Genomic DNA, 20,412 nt, shown 5'->3' on the forward strand with positions numbered 1-20,412 from the left:
TAAGAAATGATTGTTTAAGGTCATAAAACTAGTAGCTAACAGGATTTGGCTCTGACTCTGCTGCGTCAGTGCTAAGGGAGCATCTTCCATGTGATACATGCTTTTGTATAGTTTTATTTAATATTTTCACACCAACTCAGTGGTGGAGGTAATACTCCCATTTGTTCAAGTAGAATTAAACTCGGGGCCCCTAAGTAAACCTCTTCAAGTCACACAGATGGCATGTGAGCTCAGGAACATCAAGATATGGTCACTCTGACCATTCAACTCACCCAACACCTACACTTTACTTCTTTGCTTTCTAGTTGATTTATCTGTCCTTTGACCCAATTCCAAAAGTGTGTTTTGTCACTTCCAAATATACCTGAAATAGATCCTTTGCCTCAAACAACATGAAAGTTCTACAATACTTTAAGGCAGGCCCTCCTCTGCAGTTGGGTGGCTTCAGAGGACCCAGGAGAGTTCTTTCCGTCATTAGTATCTGGAATGTCATCAGGGAACGATCAAGATTTTCCATCCACAGTGAGAGAAAAGTCTTAAAATGTAGCACCTGTCTTTCCCTGTATGACTGATATTAGTTCCTTTCTTAATAACACACTTCCCTTTGAGAGGAATAGGAGTCTAAGTACCTGGAGAAATTACTCCTGAGGAAGAAGGAGGAGAAGAGGAAGGGCTGTAGTGAGGTGCTGACTCAGGGACAGACCCCTGGAGCAGTAGCAGTAGTCCAGATACAAACCATACATTTATGTAATGTCTGTATTTAACACAGCAGTCATACAGACTTGTGGGAAAACAACAGACTGTTGAATGAATGGTTCTGGAACAATGGGATATCGAAAAGAAAAAAACCTACATGGAACCATATACAAAAAAATAAGTTCTAAGTGGATTAAAGACTTAAAAGTCAAATGGACTTTTGGAAGAATATACAGGTGAAGATCTTTATGACCTTGTATAGGGAATATTTCTTAAACTAGACACAAAAAGTAGAACCCAAAAGAAACAGATTGATAAATTTGACCCCATTAAAAAAAAATGGTAAGACAAGCTCCAAGGTGGAAGAGGTTTGTATTTTATATTATCAACAAAGAAACATAAAACAAAAAGTAAAAAATCAATTTTCTAAAAAAGGACAGCCCAGAAAGACAATGGACAAAATATGTAAATAGGCATTTCACAACGAAGAAAAAAAATGGCAATAAAAATGAAAAGACCTCGGCCAAGAAATGCAACTTAAAATCCACAGTGAGATGCTATTTCACACCTAGATCAGCAAACATTTAAAACTTTGACACCAAGAATTGTGAGAATGTGGAGCAAAAAGGAATGCACACATACTACTACATTGCCATTGTAAATTAGAAGCTCCACATCAGAAAACTGACATTATCTTGCAGAGTTGACACACAGGCCCAAATATTCAGGATCAGCAGTGAATGCTGAACAGGCACTATGAAGATGTCATACACATGCACCAACATACCATGTGCATAGATTATACCATTTCTAGAAAGTTTAAAAATACGAAAAGGTAAATGTGTTTGGGATACATGCAACAGTATGTGGAGATGGCTTGTGCCAACCTGAGAGTAATTGGTAAGTGCTATAATTCAGGGCTGTTTTTTTTTTTTTTTCCTTCTGGCAAGCTTGTTAAACATTTACCAGTACACCACCAGATACAAGGCATAGTATTGGGTTGGCCAAAAAGTTCATTCTAGTTTTTCTCTTCAATGATTTGGAAAAACCTGAACAGACTTTTTGGCCAACTCAATGATAAAATAATAGAGCAAGAGAATGATAAGTAGGGAGGGGAACACAGGGGCAACTGTCCTTCAATAACAAATATTCTAATGCTACTCTTGTGCATGTAGACTATTTCATAAGAAAAAAATATCTGGGTTGAAGCCAGGGTCTGTGGTGGGTGTGGTGGGGAGGGTCTGAGCAGAGCTGGCAGCACAGGTGAGTTGGGCATTTGCTGGTGCTACAGGTGGGTGTGAGAGGTAAGAGCAAGTATGAGGGGGCAGATCACAGAGTGTGTGCCAGGATGAACAGCTTGGATTAACTGGGCAGTCAGTGGAGTGAGGTCTTGGCAGAGTAGAGATAAGGTGGCAGAACAGGGAGGAAGTCATGGTGGCCTTCCTGAGAAAAGAAAGCCAAAGCAAGACCATGGCTAGGAGAAGGACAAGCAGAGCAGGAGCTTGAGAGGTGTCTAGGAGGTAAAATGGTCTGAGCTTGGTGGCTGGGTGTGGGTGCCTGAAAGGAAAACGGCACTGCTGCCCTCAAGGAGGTGCAGTGGAACTCCCTGCTCTTTAACTGCGGGTTATGAAATGACTTCCTTCCAAAGAGTACAAGCCAGAAATGGATAAACCTGAGAAACACTGCCTCAGCAGGTGATCAAGGAAGGTCAACATCTTCAGCGATAAGTCGTGATGGTACACACCTTTGACCTGATGTGATGAGGATAGCACTTTACCTGTGTGGTCTTCCTTCCAAAAGCACCCCAACCCCAGTCTAAATCTTAAGAAAATCATCAAACAAATCCAATTGAGAGACATTCCACAAAGTACCTGACCAATACTCTCAAACTGTCAAAGTCATCAAAAACATGGAAATTTTGAGAAATAGCCATAAAGAAGAGGAGCCTAAGGAAACATGACAAATAATTGTAATGATATTTCCTGAATCAGATCCTGGAACAGGAAAGAAAAACCCTAGGGCTTTTTTCACTAGGGTGAAAACTAGGAAATCTGAATAAAGTATGGAGTTATGTTATAGATTATGTATGTGCTCAGCCGCTCAGTTATGTCTGACTTTTTGCGACCCCATGGACTGCAACCTACCAGGCTTCTCTGCCCATGTAAATTTTCCAGGCAAGAGTACTGGAGTGGAGTGCCATTTCCTACTCCAGAGGATCTTCCTGACCCAGGGATCGAACTCACCTCTCTTGTGTCGTCTATGTTTGTGGATGGATTCTTTACCACTGGTGCCACCTGGGAAGCCCCCATAGATTATGTATGGATATGGGTTATTATTTCTGACAAATGTACCATTCTTGTGTAATGTGTTTATGATAAGGGAAGCCTGGTGTGGGGCATATGAGAATGCTATCTTCACACCTTTCCTGAAAATCTGAAAACATTCTAAAATAAAGATTTATTTTTTAAAAATAGCTCAATCTGTTTGTTCTGAAAACTTAATTAAAACCAATTTCTACTCTCCCTAGAAACTCTGGTTTCTTATCAGGCTCACAGAGTCAGTCCTAGTTCTCTCAATCCCTCCTCTACAGGCACAGGTGAGAAGGGGGTTTGCTTAGGAAGGAAGGACTACAACTCCCAGAGTGCCCCTGTGCGGTTGTCAGGGGCAACCAAGGAATGCAGACTAACAGACCTGCCGCTGGAGTCAGGACTATCCACCGATTGACAACCAGCCAGCCATGGGCCAGGATTATTACTCTGTGCTCCAGATCACTCGCAATTCAGAAGATGCTCAGATCAAGAATGCGTAAGTTGGGGCAGGAGCAAAGCTTTTGGGTTGTGCTGGAACGGGCCCCACCCTCATCTCTTCCAAACTGAACTTTCCTGCACAGTTTAGGGCAGGCAAGGTAAACCATGTTCCTTCTCTTACTTCTTGCACACCCACATCCTGGCTTTGGGTTGGGTCAGGGTTCCCAATTCATCATCCCTTACCCTCTATGCCCTGTCTGCTCTCCTGGGTACCGTGGTCTTCCTATCAATAAAATGAGAACAAAGGAGACTTTACCCTTAATATTGTAGAGACCCACATGATTGCGAACAGGAGAGTGACCTGGCCAGATAGATGTATTACAAATTTTATTCGACTGTCACATGGTAGATGGGTATTGAATAAATCCCATCTCTGAATAGTTACATCAAGTCTTGGGGACTTTGTGATATTTCTAAGAAATCTGGGGCAGGAATCAGAACATTTTTCTGAAAAAATGTTTTTTGGTAAATATTATGTGGGTTCAGTGTGGTCTCAGCAGCTGGAGATACAACTGAATCAGATGTGCAGCTTAATTTTGTTGATGAATACAGATGTTGAATAAGTCACAGTAAGCTTGATGAATGTTACAAAAGGGGACATTCAGGGCATGTGGAAGCTATATTGGAAAGAGAGAGACCCCTTCAGTGGCTGTCACAATAATCAAGGCAAAAAGATGAGGCTTGAAGCAGGGCAGTGAGCTGGAGAGAGAAGAGAGAATGGACTTAGTTATTAATTGGAACATCGTAGGGTAAAGAAAAAGGGAGGAATCTAGGATAATTTAACGGACTAGTGACAATAGCTACACTCCATTGAATTGTGGAGATGCTGTTCTGAGAACCTTCTATCATTTCATTTAATCCTCACAACAGCCTGAGTGGTAGGTACCATTATTATCCCAGGACCATGTGCCTAGTAACCGGCAGAGCCAGTATTCAGACACTTTGCCTAATATTGTTGCCTATCATTGTTGCCTACCATGGATCACCTCCAGTAAGGGATCTCAGTGAGCTAACTGGAGAGAGTCTACAGTGTGGTTGAGAAATAAGACACAAACTCATGAATCAATTAGAGAACAATTCAGGATAGTCTGTGATGTCATCCACTGTTCATAACATTTGGTTGGCCATTGAGACCTGCCGAGGACCAGCCCCGGCTGATCCAGGGTATTCGAAGGAGAGACGGCGTAGGCGAAGATCAGGAAACAATTGCTTAATTAAGTGTTAATTAAGGATATAAAGAGTAATAGAATGAGGATAGCTCAGTAAAATTCAGTGAAGAAAAGAGGCTGAAATAAGGATAGCTCAGTGAGGAAATTCAGTGGAGAAAAGAGGCTGAATAATTCAGCCAGAAGGTAAGAGAAAGAACGACATGGTGAGACCAAGTTTCGGTGAACAAGGCCCGCACTTTATTTTCCAAAGTAGTTTTTAAACCTTAAGTTATGCATAGAGGATAATGGGGGAAGGGGTAGAGTCATGCAGTAAGCCAGGCTTTCTTCCTGCAAACTTATCATATGCAAAAGTTTAGGTGATTTGCATCATCTTCTGGCCTGGAGGCCTTTTTCTCTAAAGGTGATTATTCTAAAGTCAGGCGCCAGCCTCCAAAAAGCATTAGATAAAGTTGCATTCCTACAGAGCAAAGGTGTGGTGGGCTATAACAAGAAAAAGAATTAACTCAAGGGTCCCAGGTTACAAACATTAAAGCTACTATTTACACCAACTATATTAATCAATGCACTGCCAGGGACACAGCAGGTAAGGGATATGGAAACTTAGCAGCAAACATTGGCCCAACAAGTGAAAATCCCTTCACCAATACAATTTCTAATCAATCTTTTAACTACTCAAAAGAATCTGTGTTTACACAGTTTAGAACATCTCCTGCCTCTCACAGTTGGGAGGCTCTGAACAATCACATGTGGCCGGAAAAACCTATTCAGGCAGGCTAGAGGATTTCCAAAGGAGTTTGTAGGTTAAACACTGTCACACCCAGGAATTATTAACTGGAGCTGTAAGCTAACTTTTTTCAGAGAGGTAGTGGGGGACAGCCCCCCGTAAAGTCAGAGGTGTAGGTGAAAGCACAAAGCAGAAAGTAGGCAGACTCTGGTTTTGGGGGTATATGCTCGAGAATTTCCAGGGGGACTCCTGAAGCTCGATCCCGCCTTTGCGTGTGCCGAGCCTCCTTCCTCATGACCTTTGTCATGGGCGGAGTTCCTCACTGGATAGAATTAGCAGTGATAGAATTCCAGTTGAGCTATTCCAGATCCTGAAAGATGATGCTGTGGAAAGTGCTGCACTCAATATGCAATATGCACTATGCACTCAATATGCAATATGCCGGCTCCCGGCAGAGACCTGTCTAGGGAAATGTCACAAGGAGAAAGGGCAGTTGAAAAGCAGAAAGATGAGCCCAACCTAAGCATTAGAAGCCTTGCTTCCATGGGGAAACAATGGAAACAGTGAGAGACTTTGTTTTGGGGGGCTCCCAAATCACTGCAGATGGTGACTGCAGCCATGAAATTAAAAGATGCTTGTTCCTTGGAAGGAAACCTATGACCAACCTAGGCAGCATATTAAAAAGCAGAGATATTACTTTGCCAACAAAGGTCCGTCTAGTCAAAGGTATGGTTTTTCCAGTAGTCATGTATGGATGTGAGAGTTGGACTATAAAGAAAGCTGAGCGCAGAAGAATTAATGCTTTTGAACTGCGGTGTTGGAGAAGACTCTTGAGAGTCACTTGGACTGCAAGGAGATCCAACCAGTCCATCCTAAAGGAAATCAGTCTTGAATATTCATTGGAAGGACTGATGTTGAAGCTGAAACTCCAATACTTTGGCCACCTGATGGGAAGAACTGACTCATTGGAAAAGACCCTGATGCTGGGAAAGATTGAAGGTGGGAGGAGAAGGGGACAACAGAGTTTGAGATGGTTGGATGGCATCTCTGACTCAATGGACATGAGTTTGAGTAAACTCCAGGAGTTGGAAATGGACAGGGAAACCTGGCGTGCTGCAGTCCATGGAGTCGCAAAGAGTCAGACACTACTGAGTGACTGAATTGAACTGACTGAAGCATTAGAAAGAGCCAGGTCTGAACCTAGGTTCTCTTACCTGCTAGCTGTAGGACCTGGGCAAATTACTTAACCTTTCTGAACCTCAGTCTTCCCATCTCTCAAAGAAAAAAAAAAAAGTTGTTGTGGTACTGAAATAGAATTATATGAGATAATGAGATGAAAATGCAGAGCAGTCATTTGCATCTGAAACCATGTCTTATAAAGAGTGATTAAAAAAACAATTTATGTTCTAAATGATGGTTTTTAACCCTTCTTCCCTGAAACAACTCTTAAAGCATGAATCACTTGTTTGAGACACTCCCTTATGGGAGTACCTAGATTTTGACACACTCACCCCCCCAAAAGATTAAACATATAATGAAGAAAAGTACCAAAGTACCAAAGAAAGTTCCTAATCACCCAGCTATTAACTTCTTATTCATTTTAGGCTGCCACTTCTAGGCTGTGACTTCACCTCTTTCTCTCCCACTCAGGAAAGCAGGTGCCACAAGCATCATCTTAAAATCCCTCAAGTTTATATGAAAAACTGAACTCTTCTCAAACCTCATTACTTTTACTCACTGTTAGTTTTACTGCAATTCTCATACTTAACTACAACCTTTGTAAGTGAGAAGGGCTGATTTAGGACTTTCAGGGAGGTTGTGACAATTGCCTTCAAGTCTTTCAAGGTAGATCAGATTCTATCTGTAAGGCCCCATGGCAGAACTATGACCCTTGTGGATGGAGACAGGGTTGCAGAACAGCAGACCCAGCTCAGTAAGAAAAGTGTTATTTAAGAGTCAGAGTGGTCCCACAGCAAAATGGGCTGCCTTGTGGAATGGTGAGTTCATGTCATTCATTTACTCATTGCACTTGGTGAGAGGCACTGAGGACGCAGAACTGGACACAGCAGCTGGAGGGACTCACTCACAGGCTGGTGGGAGAGACAGACCCATCAAACGGCTGGAGCACTGTGTGCTAAATACCAGCATCAAAGGCACTGGCGCTGCTGGAAAGGAAGTCTAATCTAGAATGGAGGCTGCAGTCAGGGAAGGCATCCTTGAAGAGTGGACCCCTGAGTTGAATGTGGAAAGATGAATAAATATTTGCCAGGAGGAGATGAAGGGGGCTGGAGAGGGTTGATCATTCCAGGTAAAAGCAGGAGAGTGTTGAAGGCATGAGCAGTGCAGTGTCCAGAGTATGGAGCCTGGAGAGAAGAACTGCGGAGAGGTTGTGGCAGCAGGGAAGGGGATTGAGTGAGAAGGGCAGAGTGAGAAGGAGGAGTCGAATCTTAGAGACATTTGGGTTTTATACTGAATTCAAAGGGCGGGGATTTCCTTGGTGGCCTAGTGATTAGGATTCAGCGCTTTCACTGCCATGGCCTGGGTTTAATCCCTGGTTTGTGCAGTATGGCCAAAAAAAAAATTTTTTTTTTAAGTTTTTACGGGATTTCCCTAGTGGTCCAGTGGCTAAGACTCCACACTCCTAATGCAGGGGGCCCAGGTTTGATCCCTGGTCAGGGAACTAGATCCTACAGGCTGCAACTGAGAGTTTGAAAGCATCATTTAAAAGATCTCAAGTGCCAAAATGAAGATTAAAGATTTCTCATGTCAGTACAACCAGATAAATATTTAAAAAAATTTTTTTGTTGTTTTAAAAAGAGAGAAACTCTGGAGCTGCGTGAGATTTGAATCCTGACTCCTTGAAGAAAAAAAAAAAAAAGACAAAGGAGGAACCAGTGAAGGGTTCAGGCAGGAGAGTGACTTGGTCAGGGAGCATTTTAAAAGGGCAAGTTAACAAAAAAGAGAGAAAGAAATCAAACTGGTGGCAGCACACAGAATAAACTGGAGTTGGGGCGGGGGAACTGGAAATAGGAAGACATGGTTCTGCAATAGTTGTGGAAATGAAGAGGCAAAAAGAAAACATTATCTAGACCAAAAAGCCAGTGTGAGTTTTCACTGAAACAGGGGTGTAAGGGACAAAGGAAAACTTGGAGCCAAAGATACTCAGCTTTTCCACTTGAGGTTCTGTACAAATGGCAGGCAGCCAACAGCAGAGCCAGCTCTGAGCCTTGGACTGTGCCTCAAGGTATTAATCCTTCTTCTTTAGGTACCGGAAACTTGCCCTTAAGAACCACCCGCTGAGGTCCATTGAGCCAGGTGCAGTGGAGACATTCAGGCAAATAGCAGAGGCCTACGATGTGCTGAGCGACCGTGAGTGACTGGGGATGAGCGTGAGGGTGGTTCCTCTGTCCGCCTTCTCCTTTAATGTCATTCCTCACTCAGAAGAGTGTCAGGCTTTCTGAGGGGGCCCAATGGAGAGCAAGCATTCCTCTTCCTGGCCCAGAATCTAAACAGAGTAGACACAAGCTAAGGTGGAGGACATGGTGTGGAGAGTCCCCAGATTAGGCTGACCTGCTTCCCGTCTCAGCAGCACGGGACTCAGGGTAGGGGCTCCCCAACACCCCCCAGGCCTCACTTGTCCCCTGCAGGGATGCAAAGTGAGATGCTTGCTGCCCAGGGAAGAAGGCTAAGGCTGAGACAGACATACCCAGTTATTCCCAGAGTACCAAGAAGCCAAATCTCTCTCTCCCTGAGGACAGCATAAGTACCAAGGGACAGAGAGAGGTCTGTGATTAGGAAATCTGTCTCTGCTGTGGCAACCTGAAGCCTGGGGAAAGAGATCCTTGCCTCTGTGGCATGCAGTACCCACGTGGGTTCCCTAGATACTGTCCTGGAGGCTGTGTGGGTACAGCCTTCTGTGTGCAGAAGAGTGGCCAGAAGATCACTAAAGTTTCCCCAGCCCCAGGTTTTCAGGACTTTGGACTCTTAAGATTTCCAAGCACTAGAATTGGCAGCTCTTGACTTCTCATATCCTACAGTCTCAAGGCGCTAGGACTGTATTTACCCACACTAGACAGTGGCTGTAATGACTGAGTTAAACCAAACCCCAGCATAATAGCCCAACCCTCAGTCTCCTGGTTTCTTCTCCAATCCTCAACCCTCCCCAGCAAGTTTGTTTTTCTCATCTTTCCTCTGGGCTATGGGGCCTTACATAGGTCCACCCAGGGTGAAATTAAATCCCTAACTTCTAGTGTCTCTCTCCAAAGACTTCCAGACAGCAGGCACTTTAGAAATAAGGCTGTCTTCACCCTGCTTCTTCCTCCCTGCCCCATATCCTCTGGCTTCCCAGCCCTCCAGCTCTCTTAGCCCCCATGCTGGCCCCTTCTCAAGGTGACACATATCCACAGCTGTGAAAAGAGGCATCTATGACAAGTTTGGAGAGGAGGGTCTGAAGGGCGGAATTCCTCTGGAGTTTGGATCGCAGACCCCATGGACAACTGGTTACGTCTTCCATGGCAACCCAGAAAAAGTTTTCCATGAGTTCTTTGGAGGAGATAACCCCTTTAATGGTAAGAGGCCCTGCCTGCCCCTCTGCCTTACTAGGGAAGGATGTAGCTGTAGAAGATGCTTTTCTTTGAGTAGTTTTGTTTACTTTAAGAAATATATATATAGTGTGTGTGCGTGCTCATCCATGCTCAGTCGCTAAGTCGTGTCCAACTGCGACCCTGTGGACTGTCGCCCACCAGGCTTCTTTGTTCATGGGATTTCCCAGGCAAGAATACTGGCGTGGGTTGCTGTTTCCTTCTCCAGGAGATCTTCCTGATCCGAGGATCAAACCCACATCTCCTGTTGTCTCCTACATTGGCAGGTGGATTCTTTATCACTGCTGCTGCTGCTAAGTCGCTTCAGTCGTGTCCGACTCTGTGTGACCCTATAGACAGCAGCCCACCAGGCTCCCCCATCCCTGGGATTCTCCAGGCAAGAACACTGGAGTGGGTTGCCATTTCCTTCTCCAATGCATGAAAGTGAGAAGTGAAAGTGAAGTCGCTCAGTCGTGTCCTACTTAGCAACCCCATGGACTGCAGCCCACCAGGCTCCTCTGTCCATGGGATTTTCCAGGCAAGAATACTGGAGTGGGGTGCAATTGCCTTCTCTGCTTTATCACTGAGCCACCTGGAAAGCCCCATATATATATTTTTTAAAAACCACTATTTATTGAAAAAGAAATAGAGTGGTTAAGCTTTTGCCTTCCACTGCAGGGGGCATGGGTTTGATCCCTGGTTAGGAAGCCAAAATCCTACCTGCCTCCTGGCCAAGAAACCAAAATATAAAACAGAAGCAATACTGTAACAAAGTCAATAAAGACTTTAAAAATGGTCCACGTCAAACAAACAAAAAAACCTTAAAAAAGAACCCCCAAAACATATTCTCTGCTTATAAGAATCCCAGTTCTACTTAAATATTAGGCTAGGATTCCTAGAAGCCATGGATGGTAGAGCAACTCCCGGTGGTCATATGTCCCAGGCTCAGTTCAAGGGGTGAGGGGGGAGTTTGCTAGGAGGTCTCTAGGAAATAGCTGCCTCCTTGATAAGAAAGCAGGAGAATTCTTTGTCCCCTACCCCTCAGCATCTTGCATTTGAATACAGTCAGCAGAGGATGCGATTCTCAGAGCTACCACAGCCATCTTGTGATTGTGAGGGGAGAAAGAAGAGGGCTGACATGCTCAGATATCTGAATCAGCGCCGGAGGCCATCTACCGCCAGGCTACTTCTTGTGTAAGAAAGAACCAGTCCTCTTCCTTTAAACCACTTTGGAGGAAAGTTACAGGGCTCAAAATAGCCTGGAGTTAAAATTCCCCTCTGGGTCCTCCCCACCGTTCTATGCAAAACAAAGAACTCTCTCACCCGAAGGCAAGAAAAATGGACATTAAGGTTGATTATGCCTAGCTCCCAGCCAGTCCAGCCTCTGGCCGATCTCCAGAATTCCTTGCCCCAGCCATTTAAGAGATAACTACTCCGAACAACCTTGGAGAAGAATAGACCCCCTTAAGACAGTAGATTTCCACATATATACTTACTCTTTTCTTGGGTTAGGGCAGCAGCTCGGTGGCTCAGACGGTAAAAGCATCTGCCTACAATGTGGGAGACCAGGTTCCATCCCTGGGTAGGGAAGATCCCCTGGAAAAGGAAATGGCAACCCACTCCAGTAGTCTTGCCTAGAAAATCCCATGGATGGAGAAGCCTGGGAGGCTACAGTCCGTGGGGTCACAAAGAGTTTGACACGACTGAGTGACTTCACTTTCACTTTCACTGATCTGACTGCTGTCCCTTTTCGCCTCATTAAAGGTTATCTGTTCCTGTGAAGTGCCCGTCTTGTTCTTTTTCTGAACCTCGCCTTCTCTAACTCCCTTACCCTACATTTTTTGGTGCCGAAACCCGGGAGGGTTGAGATTCCTTCTCGTTCTCCACAGCCAGCTCTTCTGAGTGTGGAAGCCTGCCGACGAGCTCACTTCCCACCTGGGCTTTCAAGACCTCCTCAAGAGGACGCCCTGTACCTTTGTGAGCGGTACAAGTCCTGTGTAAGGGCTTTATTGGTTTTCCACGTAACCAGAGGAATATTGGTCTCTCTCTCTTCCTCTTTTCTCTACATTTTCTTTTCTGCGAGACCAACCAACTCCAGGACAGAGGCCTTTTGCCATTCGACCTCCCTCAAAAAAAAAAAGAAAAAGAAATAAATTTCAGCACTCCATTCCTTCCCCCAGAAGTAGCCACTCATTGTTACAATTTATGTATCCTTCTAGAAATATTCTGTGCATTTATGAGCTTATATTTATTTTCACATAGCCTTTCATCTTGTTAAGGAAATGGGACCACACTGTTTACACTGATTTTTTTCACTTGTATCTTACAGATTCTCTTATTATACATTATATTACATACAGATCTTCCTTATTTATTTTAATAGTTGCATATAAGATTCCATTGTACAGCATAGAGCTGGGCAGGGGTAGAAGAAGTTGAGGAAAGAGGAGTTTGGGGACATCTTGGTGACCTCTCTAACTGGTTAGTGATTAATCCTGCCTCTCCCCTGTCTCAGCTGCTGACTTCATAGGAACTTGAGTCTGAGATCTGTAGTGGTCTTGAGCTGGGATGAACAGTGAGGAGAAATGAAGTCTGGGGGAGGATAGGGAGGACTGCATGCTGTGACCCGTCTTCCACAAAAGCTAACACGTCATTTCTGGCACTACCAACCGCTGCCACCAGAGGACACTCCTCTCTCTCCTGAGGCAGCCAGAGTCAAGGAGCACGGGCCCGAAGTTGGGGGAGGGGAGGGGTGGGCTTGGAGGTAGGGAAGTGTGGGTGAAGGGAGTCTAAACAGGAGGATGAACCAGTGGAGAGCCTCAAGAGATGGTTATCCTTGGATCTGCAATTGAGGATTTACTGAGTCCAAGCTTGTTCTGCTCACTTCAGGACAAGCCAGTAAATTAACAGATGGGTTGTTAGGGCAAGGAATAGCAACTTTATTTGCAAAGTCAGCAGACCAAGAAGATGGTGGGACCCATTGTCCCAAAGAACCATCTTGCTTGAGTTAGAATTCAGCCTTCCTGTATACTTAAAGGGGAGGAGTAAAGTCAAACATGACTATGCCAAAGGTTTTGACTGTGTGGATCAAACAAACTGTGGAAAATTCTGAAGGAGATGGGAATACCAGACCACCTGACCTGCTTCTTGAGAAACCTGTATGCAGGTCAGGAAGCAACAGTTAGAACTGGACATGGAACAACAGACTGGTTCCAAATAGGAAAAGGAGTACGTCAAGGCTGTATACTGTCACCCTGCCTATTTAACTTCTATGCAGAGTACATCATGAGAAACGCTGGGCTGGAGGAAGCACAAGCTGGAATCAAGATTGTCGGGAGAAATATCAGTAACCTCAGATATGCAGATGATACCACCCTTATGGCAGAAAGTAAAGAAGAACTAAAGAGCCTCTTGATGGAAGTGAAAGAGGAGAGTGAAAAAGTTGGCTTAAAGCTCAACATTCAGAAAACTAGAATCGGCATCCAGTCCCACCACTTCATGGAAAATAGATGGGGAAACAGTGGAAACAGTGGCTGACTTTATTTTTTGGGCTCCAAAATCACTGCAGATGGTGACTGCAGCCATGAAATTAAAAGACACTTATTCCTTGGAAGGAAAGTTATGACCAACTTAGCATATTAAAAAGCAGAGACATTACTTTGCCAACAAAGGTCTGTCTAGTCAAGGCTATGGTTTTTCCAGTAGTCATGTATGGATGTGAGAGTTGAACTATAAAGAAAGCTGAACATCGAAGAATTGATGCTTTTGAACTGTGGTGTTGGAGGAGACTCTTGAGAGTCCCTTGAACTGCAACGAGATCCAACCAGTCCATCCTAAAGGAGATCAGTCCTGGTGTTCATTGGAAGGACTGATGTTGAAGCTGAAACTCCAATATTTTGGCCACCTGATGCGAAGAGCTGACTCATTAGAAAAAACCCTGTTGCTGGGAAAGATTGAGGGCAGGAGGAGAAGGGGACGACAGAGGATAAGATGGCTGGATGGCATCTCCGACTCAATGGACATGAGTTTGGGTAAATTCCGGGAGTTGGTGATGGACAGGGAGGCCTGGCATGCTGCAGTTCACAGGGTCGCAAAGAGTCAGACATGACTGAGCGACTGAACTGAACTGAAAGTCAAACATCTCCTAGTTTCGGTCAGCCTAGGAGAGGATGTGCTCATTTCTTCCTCCCTGCAGTCATTCATAGGTGAGCCTGGTCAGCATGTCTCCTGTGAGCGGAGCAAAGGCATTTTAGCTTAATGTTCATCACCTGGGAGGCGGGGTTGCCAGTTGTTTACTTGCTAAGTTGTGTCCGACTCTTTGCAACCCCATGGACTGTAGCCCACCAGGCTCCTCTGTCTGTGGGATTTCCCAGGCAAGAATACTAAAGTGGGTAGCCATTTCCTTTTCCCAGAGATGGGCCTTTATGTATAATTTAAGCTTACAAGCAATATCCCTTTAGTGATTACCTTGTAATAGAATACAAAGGTGCTTCCCTATTACAAGGGCAGCACATTGGCCTGGCCAAGCAGGCCTCCAATCTGTGAGGTGGGAATGGGAGACTAGGTATTACACTTGGGGACTGAAGAGGTGAGGGATAGTCTATGAATCTGAGTTTCTGGATGTAATTTCTCTTACTCCTCACCTCTCCCCACCTCCTGCAGAGTTTTTTGATGCAGAAGGAAATGAGGTAGACTTGAAATTTGGGGGGCTCCGGGGCCGAGGGGTCAAGAAACAGGATCCTCCAATCGAACGAGACCTCTACCTGTCCCTGGAGGACCTATTTTTTGGCTGCACCAAGAAAATTAAGATCTCCCGAAGGGTGAGTACTTAGGAACCATCTTCTATCCCCTCCAACCCTACTGGTCACCTCCTCCCTGATCCTAAGTGGAGACCTCAGCTATGGTCTTACAGAAGCATAGAATCTTAGATTTGGAGCCCTAGGATGGTCGAATTCCAGAATCTGACATTTGGAAGGGACAGTTGAGGGTTTTAGCCTGGGTCTTTCCTCCTGTAGGAGTCCCCTCTGTGTGCTTTCCTAACGGGGACCAACTCTTTCCCTTCTCCGCTCAGCCCCATCCCTGAGGGAAGTGGGAAGGCTCTGGACGGGAGGAGTCTCCTGTGAATTCTGCCTTCTGGGTGTTTCCTGATGGTCCCCTGCAGGTTTCTTCTGGGTGTTTGCCTCAGGAGTAAGAAGGAGCTGTGTGGGCATGGAGGATGGGCCACGGCACGTTTCCCAAGGGGATTGGTTGAAGAAGACCTTCAGTGTGTCAGGTCCCAGACCCCATCCTGGCCCTGTCCCTTGGTCCAGCCCTGTGCTAGGCACCCAAGCAAGACCCCTCACACATCTGCCCAGCAGAGGAGATGCCAGCCACAGCCATGATTTCCATGGAGGGAAGGCACCCATCTGGGCATGTGACTGGGAAATAGGTAGATGACAGAGGAATGCTTTGGGAGAGGTCAAGACATGTTACCCTCCATTTTTTTCCCTTTGGGATTAAGAGATCTGGCAGAGGCTCCAGGTCAGAGCCTCTGGCGGGGAGAGCAAGTGAGTGCGCGTTCACCGTGTGTCTGTTAGTCACCAAGACCACGTAATTTCTAGGGCTGGGGTTGTGACCTTGATCAACTCACGGGGAATGCTTGGCACCTCAGGCCCCAACCCCGTGACATATCCTGCCATCCTGGAATCATAAGTTCTTGATTCAGTGGAACATAGGATGGGAGTGGGGATGGCTCAGACAGGTTCTCCCCGGTTCTGGAGGACTGAGCTGTGCACAAATCCCATGGAGCATCTTTCACGTGTGTTAAAGCCAGCTGGGAAATCCTGAGCCTACCTCCTTCTCCATCATCTTGCTACAGGTGCTGAACGAGGATGGGTACTCCTCTACCATCAAAGACAAGATCCTCACTATCGATGTAAAGCCTGGTTGGAGGCAGGGCACACGTATCACCTTCGAGAAGGAAGGGGACCAGGTGAGGATTGGGAAAGCTGTCTAAGGTCAGTTACCTGGGTTCGTGTGATGGGAAGACTGAGGAACGAGGCCCCTGGGAGCCCTGGTCTGGAAGGGAGACCAGTCTGCAGGGGAGATGAGCTGATCCCTAATGCCCCTTCTGAGGGGCACTCACAGTGCCTCAGTGAGTGGGTCACCCAGGATTTCTTCTCATTTTGCAGAGTGAGAAACAGGCCCAGAGAGAGAAGGGACTTGCCCAGGGCAAGAGCACCAGAGCTGAAAGGAGATCCCAGTCCTAACATCAGTGCTCTGATTTTCTTTTCAAAAAATTATTTACTTATTTGGCTGTGCTGGGTCTTAGTTGCAGCATGTGGGATCTAGTTCCCTAAGCAAGAATCAAACCCAGGACCCTGCATTGGGAATGTGGAATCTTGGACACTGGACCATAGGGAAGTACCCTTCCTGATTTTCTTGTGTGTTTCTCTGAGTAAAGCCCAATTGTAGGAGCTACTCAGAAGCCATTTATTTATAATAATTTTAAATTACTTATTTAAATAAAAATATAAAATTATTGTCCAAAGCGTGCTGATTCCTCAAATTCTGAAAAGAGAAGGAATGATGTTATCTTTGGAGCCAGAGAGATGAATTCCTCTGCCCATATCTCTTGCTTCTTTCTCACTTATGAAACACCTACTTCCGAAAACCCACTTCAAAACCTACCTCAAAGGACTTGCCTAGTGGTCTAGTGGCTAGTACTCTGCATTCCCAGTGCAGGGGGCCCAGGTTCCATCCCTGGTCAGGGAACTAGATTCCACGTGTCGCAAAACCAAGACCCAGCACAGCCAAATAAATAAAATTAAATTAAAACAAAAAACCCACCCAGTTCTAAAGCTCCCCTCTCCAGGCAGCCTTCCCTGACCTCTCTCTGAGCTCCCACCTCTGGGTTCCTTTTATCTCAGTCTTGAGGATTCACTGTGTCCCTGTTTCCCCTAGACTGGAAGCCCTGGTGGGTAGGGGCCAGTCTGATTCCTCTGTTCCTCTGTTCGAACTCCCACAGGAGTTCCAGCAGAGTTCTGGGACTTAATGAAGCTTGGCAGGACAGTCTTGCAGGCGGTACTCTGACCCCAGCCCAGTATTCTGCCCTCCAGCTGTTGCATCTGCTTGGGCTGCAGAGTAATGGCAAGGGGAGGGTGATGGGTGGGGAGTGGGTGTGTATAGTCATTGGGGTAGGTTTCTTTCTAAGGCCAAAATGGAAAGGCCCTTCCAGAAAAAACTGGTCTAATCTTCTTCTTGTTCAGATGAAGATTTGGAAACAACAGAGACAGGAACTTGGCCAAGGTTCATAACCAATTAGTCCTTGTCACCCCTTGGCCTCCCCTGCCCAGGGTCCCAACATCATCCCAGCTGACATCATCTTCATTGTAAAAGAGAAGCTACACCCTCGCTTCCGCAGGGAGAATGACAACCTCTTTTTTGTGAACTCCATCCCCTTGGGCAAGGTGAGTGGGCAAAGTAGAGGAGCAAAGGGTGGGCAGATCACCTGGGGTCCACCAACCCATCTCCCTCTATCATAACATATATCAATGTCATTCTTTTCTCCCAGACTGTGAACTCCTGAGGGCAGGCTATTGCTCAGCTCACTTACCTGTTAGTCCTTGAACATCCTTTTGTCTCCTTGAGGTCCAGCTTAGAGCCTGGCGTCGGATAGTCTCGTAAAGTACCTTCTAAACAGAATGGACATAGGGACCACTCCCACTTTGGGCCTTCATGTCCCCTAGGCTCTGACCTGCTGCACCGTAGAGGTGAAGACCCTAGATGACCGTCTGCTCAACATCCCCATCAATGACATCGTCCAGTGAGTCCATTTACTTGGGCCCCAATAGATGGGAAAGGGCTTCCTGGTCCTTAGAGGCTAGCCTGGTACCCAGCTGGCACCCAGCTCAAAGCGGGTGAGAAGGATTGAAATCCAGCCCCCACTCTGGCCACGCTGTGGGCTGCATTCATTTGACAAATGGAGTGCCTTTTTCTTACTTGCATGAAGTCATCGTGGAGGCTAGAGGCCCCCAGTGTTAGGAAATCCCTGTTGTCTTCATCCTCTAGAATTTCCAAGCCCTTTCCCCAGCAAGGTCCTCTGTGTGGGAAGCTTGGCAACTGAGTACTCCCCATTCCAACCCAGGGTCTGCTCACTTTCCTTCCCTCCTTGTCCTGTTTTCCATCTAAATGAGATTCCCGGAATCCTCCATCAGAGACTCCAGAATCAGAGATTCACTGTAAATGGATTTCCAGGGAGCAAGCTGTCTGGAACAAGCCAGTCTCCTCTCCCCTGCCACTGGTTCTAGAAGCTGGTGACTGCTGCATGCCTGAGGTTATGTGAGCAGAGGCAGATGTCTGGCTCTGGTGCCCTCTGAGTTCCCTTCTTTCATCCTCCCCTGTCTCAGCCCCAAGTACTTCAAGAAGGTGCCAGGGGAGGGGATGCCGCTGCCAGAGGACCCCACCAAGAAGGGGGACCTCTTCATTTACTTCGACATCCAGTTCCCCACCCGCCTCACACCCCAGAAGAAGCAGATGCTGCGCCAGGCGTTGCTGACGTAACTCTAACTCGGGTGGGCTGGGGCCTGAGCAGGGGGAGGGGAAGGTGAGCAGGGGGAGGGGAAGGTGAGCAGGGGCCTGACCCCACCCCTACACAGCCTCAGGGTGTGCAGGGGAGCCCGCCTACTGCACAGCCAGGACTTGGGGACTGGATGGCATGGGACTTTTGAACTGACACAATAAAGTTTTATTTCCTATCCTACAGCTACACCCAGGAGAGTTATGTATTAGATGGAGAAGAGCTTTATACAGCCCTTCTCGTGGAGCAGAGGCAAGGGCAGGGCCCAAGAAATTGAGGAGCTGGGACCCCATCCTGGCTATGTGAGCCTGGCCAGGTCTCTGAGGGTTCAGAGCCTCTGTGCTCCCAACTTGATAGTGGGGTGCAGTGCTGCCTCATCTCTGAGGGTCCCCAGATCATGCTCTCTGGAAGGGCAGTCTCTAGTGTGATATAGTCACAGTGTACTCAGGAAAACTGAAGCACAGAAAGCAAAACACTTGTCCCAGGTCACACAGGGCTCAGTGGCAAAGCTACATCAGAACCTTGAAGGCCACCTCTCACAACTTCACTCTGCTTAGAGGCAGCACAATGGACACAGTGCCAGAAAGGGCTTAGTTTCTGCCTCGCCAGTCTGCATTGCTGGTTCTGTGCAGTGGGTCCTGAGCTAGAACTAGGCAGGTTCTTAGAACTGGGCTCTGCTTCTAATCCTACCCCTGCCCCTTTGGACATTATTATCCATCTTGTCAGTAAAGCAGAACCCAGAACCCTCTTCAGGCTGCTCACTGATGTGAAGGTGCTTGGTGAACTCACAGCATAGGTTTCAGGGTTACAGCATTGCTGCCAACATGGCCTATGGGAGTGCCAGCCTCCAGGCCCACCTGGGCTTGTGCAGACCACACCTGCTTCCCCAGTCTGTCTTGTGCCCAGGGAGGCACCCCTCACTGAAGTCTGGGCTTGGGCTAGGAGAGATTCAAGCTTATGACAGAGAGGGTGGACACTTACATGGAGTGACTTATGAGACACCAGAGGGAGTTCCCTGGTGGTCCAGTGGTTAGGACTCTCCACTTTCACTGTCAAGAGTGGGGGTTTAATCCCTGGTTGGGGGACTAAGATCCCACAAGCCTCGCAGTGCAGCCCCCTCCCCCCCCAAAAAAAAGAGGTGGGTCAGAAGAGGGCCCCATAGAATAGATATTGCTTAGATTCCACCATTCAAAATATCATATTAGCTTAAGCCATTTTAAACCATCAGGGAGAAGGCCACAGACCTTGAGATGTAGAATCTGACCTATGGTTCATCAAAGAATGTGGGCTTCGGAGTTAGGTACACCTCCAGGAGTTCTACTTGCCAGCTGTGTGCCCTTGGGCAAATTGCTTCACCTCTCTGAAGCCGTTTACAGTCCTATCTTGCAGGCCGAGGATTCCACACCTTATTTATGAGCTGAGGTCTTATAGTCCCCAAGAAGGACAGGGTTAGATTATGAGTAGAAACCAGAGGAGTGGAGCAGACTCTGCCATGAGGCAGGACCCAGGTGGAGAGGTGGTACTAGGTGCCCTGGTTTGACAGTGAGTGGGTGAGGACTGCCTGGTGGAACTCTGGCAGTCTAGCTCTCCTCTAGGCCGGCAGCAAGGCCTGCTCCTAACCTCTTCCTCATGGTGATTCTCAGGGAAGCCTGGTTTCAGGCCTGATGAGAGCCATTTATAAGATTAGGTCAGTGTGGTCTTCAGCGCTGCCATGTCTGGTATTTTACAGGCAGCGAGGGAGGAGTTACTGAGGCCTACTGGTATGCTGGTCAGTGTTCCTACAACCTCCCCCAGCTCCTGTCTCAGATCATTCCTAGAACAATGAAATCTGGCGGTCTCACGCCCAAGCGAGTGTCTGAAACACAAGACTGGTCAATGA

At 46.6% G+C, this 20,412-nt stretch overlaps 1 protein-coding gene across 3 annotated transcripts; it reads left to right on the forward strand.

Annotated features, from left to right (window-relative positions):
* Positions 1-3,342: 3,342 nt before the first annotated feature.
* On the forward strand, positions 3,343-18,718 carry DNAJB13 (DnaJ heat shock protein family (Hsp40) member B13). Of its 3 annotated transcripts, none has more exons than XM_061380816.1 (8): positions 3,343-3,501; positions 8,662-8,765; positions 9,803-9,964; positions 14,639-14,796; positions 15,834-15,947; positions 17,311-17,424; positions 17,704-17,780; positions 18,102-18,456. In XM_061380816.1, the coding sequence occupies exons 1-8, from the start codon at positions 3,434-3,436 to the stop codon at positions 18,262-18,264; spliced, it is 960 nt and encodes a 319-aa protein (XP_061236800.1). In that variant the 5' UTR covers positions 3,343-3,433; the 3' UTR covers positions 18,265-18,456. The 3 variants fall into 3 exon arrangements, with proteins under 3 accessions (XP_061236800.1, XP_061236801.1, XP_061236802.1); XM_061380817.1 differs by having other exon boundaries at positions 3,345-3,501; positions 18,364-18,718; XM_061380818.1 differs by lacking the exons at positions 3,343-3,501; positions 8,662-8,765; positions 9,803-9,964 and adding an exon at positions 12,747-14,007.
* Positions 18,719-20,412: the final 1,694 nt, after the last annotated feature.

Source organism: Bos javanicus, chromosome 15 (assembly GCF_032452875.1).
Source record: "Bos javanicus breed banteng chromosome 15, ARS-OSU_banteng_1.0, whole genome shotgun sequence".
NCBI classification, from domain to species: domain Eukaryota; kingdom Metazoa; phylum Chordata; class Mammalia; order Artiodactyla; family Bovidae; genus Bos; species Bos javanicus.